The sequence below is a fragment of the Salvia hispanica genome, chromosome 4, assembly GCF_029641045.1.
Source record: "Salvia hispanica isolate PSC_SH4W2 chromosome 4, Shi_PSC_v1, whole genome shotgun sequence".
Classification (NCBI taxonomy): Eukaryota; Viridiplantae; Streptophyta; class Magnoliopsida; order Lamiales; family Lamiaceae; genus Salvia; species Salvia hispanica.
Window position 1 is genome coordinate 37,847,274 of NC_142695.1, and position 5,542 is coordinate 37,852,815.

General features: G+C 30.4%; 1 protein-coding gene across 1 annotated transcript; it reads left to right on the forward strand.

Moving 5' to 3' along the window:
* Positions 1-154: 154 nt before the first annotated feature.
* On the forward strand, positions 155-1,835 carry LOC125191972 (CBL-interacting serine/threonine-protein kinase 24-like). The gene is made up of 4 exons (XM_048089415.2): positions 155-303; positions 695-862; positions 1,291-1,353; positions 1,461-1,835. Exons 2-4 carry the CDS (start codon positions 698-700, stop codon positions 1,554-1,556), a joined length of 324 nt encoding a protein of 107 aa, XP_047945372.1. The 5' UTR covers positions 155-303; positions 695-697; the 3' UTR covers positions 1,557-1,835.
* The last annotated feature ends 3,707 nt before the right edge of the window (positions 1,836-5,542 follow it).

Consider the following 5,542-nt stretch of genomic DNA (forward strand, 5'->3'; position numbering starts at 1 on the left):
GACCAAAATGATCAAAATTTTATGTGTCCAGGATAAAAAAATCAAAAAGATAATATTTAGTACCAAAAACATAAAATTGTCATAAATTCAGAACCAGTTTTGACGTTTTTATACTAGTAGTAATTATAGCGATTGGTTGGACTTTGGTTCTAGTGAAAAGAGACTTTAAATTGAGTAATTATAAAGTATTCTCCCAGCTTAGCTTTTGTTAGTACTCCAGCTTAAGCATCAGCATCAGCATCAACCCCAGCTCCGGCTCCGGCGACCCGATCTGTTTCTGGCGGCTATACTCCCCGATTGACGGTATTAGCTCATCTCACACGCCGTAAATGCTATTGCAGCGCCTCATTCTGTCTCGTCTCTCCTAATTCTCTTGCTTTTTGCTCATCTTTGTGGGGGAAAATTACAAGCTTCTGCCTGGTGCATTATATACATATCTCTATATGAAAACATGATTTTTCGCTGATTTCAATCTCCAATTTTATTCGTTTTCCATGCGTTGCGATCAATTCAATTGGATTCTTACCACTTCTGCGATTGGTTGGAAGAAGAATCCTATCTGATTACTGTAAATTAGCGCCTTAATGAATCATGATCATTAATTGGTGCAATTATTTTCTATGGCTGCTTCATAAAGTTGACTTCTGTATGCAATAAAACTGGATATTTTTGGAACTTTTGCATTTCCAAACAGAAAATGATGGGAGCGAAGAGAAAAGTTGGAAAATATGAGCTTGGAAGAACCATTGGAGAGGGAACATTTGCAAAAGTTAAGTTTGCGCACAACACAGAGACGGGTGACAATGTGGCCATCAAAATCTTGGCCAAGACTACTATTCTCAAGCACAAGATGGTTGATCAGGTATAAAATTTATTTGTAGATGTTGCTATTGTTACAAATTTTACTGTTTTTTTTTTGTTATGCTATTACTATCTGCTAGTATAATTTATCAGTTAGTCTTCAGCGCTTCAATAAAATAATTATCTGTACATTGACATTCAGTAATCCTTTTCTTTTTCTTGAAAAAAGAAACAAAACTATGGTGCAACTTGATATATAAAGCTTCTTTAGTCTATTCCTTCTGTGAAGAATCATCACTCTTCCAGAAGGTACAGGGAAGCAAGTGGAAGAATCTTATATTTCTGGAAATTCTAGTTGGGGTATTGTTTTAATGAACTCGAAGCGCATTATGCTCTTCCTGATCTGGGTATCTGGAGCTATATGGTGTTTTTTTTTTCACTTCTCTTTCTTTATCAAATCATATTGGTGACACATTTGTTGGTTCACAGATAAAACGAGAGATCTCAATAATGAAGATTGTCAGACATCCTTGTATAGTGAGGCTGCATGAGGTATACTTAGTAATTGTCCACTTGGATTTTTTGATTAGAACCACATTAGAACATCAGGATCCATTGATTTGCTTGCTGACTTTCTCTTATATTTATCTTCCTACTAGGTTTTAGCCAGTCAATCAAAGATATACATAGTTCTGGAGTTTGTGACTGGCGGAGAACTTTTTGATAAAATTGTAAGTACTTCTGTAATTTTTTGAAAAATGATGTTATATTTTCCATCTGACTGTGTTATGGTTAAATGAGCACTGAAGCCGACCCTCCCATACCTCGATTGCAAGCGACCCTCCTATTTAAGGTGCTCCTCTAGAATTATGAGTGTACGTAACTCATCATGAGTCGATATGCGTTAGAGATCAATATGATCTACTCCAACAAGTGTAGTTGAGAAAATCTAGAAACACTTCGGCTACGTCGAATATGATCTACTCACAAAACTTTAACTGAATTATGCATGGTTTTTTTTTTTTTTTTAATTATGTATTTTTTAATTTATTTTATAAATTTTTTAATTATGCAATTTTTAGTTATCTAATAAAATTAAATAATTTAATTTTTATTCATAAATTTTAATTGTTATAATTACTAAGAAAAATCTAATAATAAATGTAAATAGTGTTAACTGCTTTTGCACGAACAAGAATATATATATAGAAGATAAGGGGAGTGTTATATTGCTAACTCAATACTTAATTGCTAACTACAACTAAATAATAGCCATTAAATATTCAAATTAAGGGTCTAGATCATCAACCACGAAATGTCAATACGATCAACAAAAAATGTCAATAAAGCCATAAGATTAATTTCATAAAATATCAATAGGGGTATTAATGTCAATTAACTACATGTTTAGTTATAACTAACTTTTAAAAGAAATCCCAAAACGTTAAATTCATATAACATATATCAAATTAAAGATAATTTTATAAGGATTCCAACGATATCATACATGCATATGTTCCGACGTCAAAATTTGAAAAAAAATTCGAAATTTTTTCAATTTTTTCGTAAAGCAGAAATGTCAACATACTATATAAAATATGTCAATATAATACATGTAGAATGTCAATATAAGCAATGGGTTAACATTCTTAAAGCAATATGTTGACATTCTCAAAGCATTGTGTTGATATTTCTGAAACACTATATTGACATTTTCATCTAAAACCCTAATTTGACATTTTTTTTATCTTTTTTTATTTTATTAATAAAAACGAAAATTACACGTGGCAAATTGTAGACCACACGTTTTCTAAAATCATATTACCTTAAATTAGTTGTAGTTAGCAATTAAGTGATAAATTAGCAATTGATCACTCCCCTACAAGATAATCACATAAATGGTTTAAATACGTAAGATTAAATTATTTTTCCACTCAGTGAGATGTCATTGCCCTTAACTCACAATTATCCATCTATGGCTCTATACATGCAAGTTATATTAATCATAATTATTTTGACAAGTTCTTAAGACATTACATCTTATAATTTATTGAGGTATCTTAAATTAGATAAATTTTTTGGATATAATTTCTTGAAGTTTCTTTTATTATAATTAAATTGGTGGAGCTTATAATTAAGCTCTATTATATGGAGTACCAAAAACCCCTAATAAGTAGAAACACACGGATATAGTATCATAGAATCATTATGTACATACATAATTAAATAAATGTATATAATATTAAATGCAAATATTGTTAAGTTGGTGTAACAATAAAACTTTGTGACGACATAAGTGTGACGAGAATAAGTTTACCAAAATAGATAGAATCGTTGAATATGGTACAAAGTAATCAAGTGCACATTTTTATATTGGCGGTATGTGTGAGGTGAATTAGGTGATATTGTTGTAGACTTGTAGTAATGGAATTGAATTTGTGATTGTTGCCTCGATTTCTGCAAAATACCAACTTGCTTTTGTGTGCGACAGTTCATCGTATGCGTTCCACAAACCAAAATCCCTTCCCTTTATATTCAATCAAAATTCAACAACTTGTTTTATTAGTACTCTCATATACGAACATGATGATTAATTTGATTACGCCAACATTATATATAGTACTCTTGGTATCTATAATTTCAAACCCCACTTACTTACATACTCCAATTTCTTTAAATTTTGTCTAACACCTTATACTTCCTATAGGTGTTTAATGTATTATAGAGCCATAAACCTTAATACACTGTAGGTGTTTAATTTATTGAGTGGTGAGATAATAAAGTAAGAGAAAGAAGAAAAATAATAAGAGAAGAGAGAATAATAAATAGAAGAGATAAAATTGGAAAAAAAAAAGTAAAGTAGCATAAGAGGAAATAAAGTACTGATAGAACGACTTAATGTGTCAACTTTCATAAAAGAATAGAAATGACTGTATCATTCTCTCTGTCTTTTAAAAATAGATAGTTTGAAACAACACATGTTTTATTGCATAATTAGTATGGTAAGAAAGTGAAAGAGAACATGTAGAATAAGTAATGTTAGTGTATAGTGGTGTCTAGCTATAAAATACTCCGTATTAAATAATTAATTCTGATGGTAGTTCGACACATATCTAAAATAAGAATTGCATAATTTCAAGACAGATTAAAATGAAAATACTTGCTTTTGTTAAAAGACAGAGGTGGTATATTAGAACACGCCAAATAAGAATTCGACTATATTAACATGGAACTATAGGTTGTTAAAAACTTAAAATTGGCACTGAATCCATTGAAGAAACTGTGGTGGCTATGTAAAGTAGAAGTCGTCTGAATTAAATGAATTGTGTATATATGTACGTACTAAATTGTCAGAATTAACTGAATTTTGTTCATACATAACTTTTCCTCAGTATGCATATAACAAAAAAAATAAAAACTTTTCCTTAGTATGTACTACATGATTTAATTGCCGACGAGGAGTTATTTCAATGCTGATTGAGAAAATGAACTATCCTTATTTTCAAAGAAATTTTATATTAATACGTAATTCGATTATGCATATACATGTGCACTTAATTCTCATTACCATACAAAATCTACTATTGACACTATTTTAATAATAATAGATTCGGTTTTTGTAATTTATTTAATATAATCGTTTTGAAAAAAATTAAGTTCAGCAAAATATGCATCACCACTCAAATCTCAATTACTATATTACAATGAACTGTGGTCCACATGAGATTGGATGAAATCATTTTTCTGGAACATACCATGAACTTGGAAATTGAGTAAATCAAATGATTAAATACAGTGGTATATGGTATGCAGATTAAAAGATATGAAATTGCCTTCATTCGATTTTCTATATTTGATATCTATAATTAAGTTTCGAAATGAAATAATATCATTTTGTAGTGTTAAATTACCTTTTATTATCATATTAATTTACATTATTATTCATCTCTTTCCAACTTCGATAGTTGGATCACGTTAAAAATTGACATTATTTTATAAATATTAGTAGTACGAAATTAATGAAAGAGATAACATCTTTCTTGGTCTGCGAAATTTGCTAAGGTGTTATTTTGGTTAGTAACGTTTTAAAATAGCATTCGAGATCCATAAATTTTTATTTAATATCATATGAGCTACTATTTCACTATTTCAAAAAAAGCTATGGTAAAAAAACCTGCAAGGTCATGGAGGGAAATTCAATCTATTTAGATAATTTGTTACTCCCTCCGTCCACGAAAATTTGTCCCAGTTTTCCATTTCCGTCCGTCCTCCAAAATTTGTCCCATTTCACTTTTACCATTTTTGGTAGTGGACCTCATATTCCACTAACTCATTCCTACTCACATTTTATTATAAAACTAATACTTTAAAAGTAGGACCCACAATCCACTAACTTTTTTAACTCACTTTTCATTACATTTCTTAAAACCCGTGCCCGATCAAATCGGGACGAATTTTCGTGGATGGAGGGAGTACTTTTTAGGTGAAATATGCAATTATAAATCTCGCAGTTTCTTAAAAAGAGTTATGTATTGTTTTAAAAAATATTGGTGATTACATATATTGGGTCGGTGGATTGTATGGGTTGCCAGGTTTGGGCCTTCTGTTCAAGGCACATTTGGAGGGGAATGATATCGCCCACCTTCTACTTTCTTCTCTTATTTGCTTATTCTCTATTGCTACTGACAGGGCCGGACGCAGAATTTATTTTCAGTAAGGGCTATACTATACGTAAATTTCA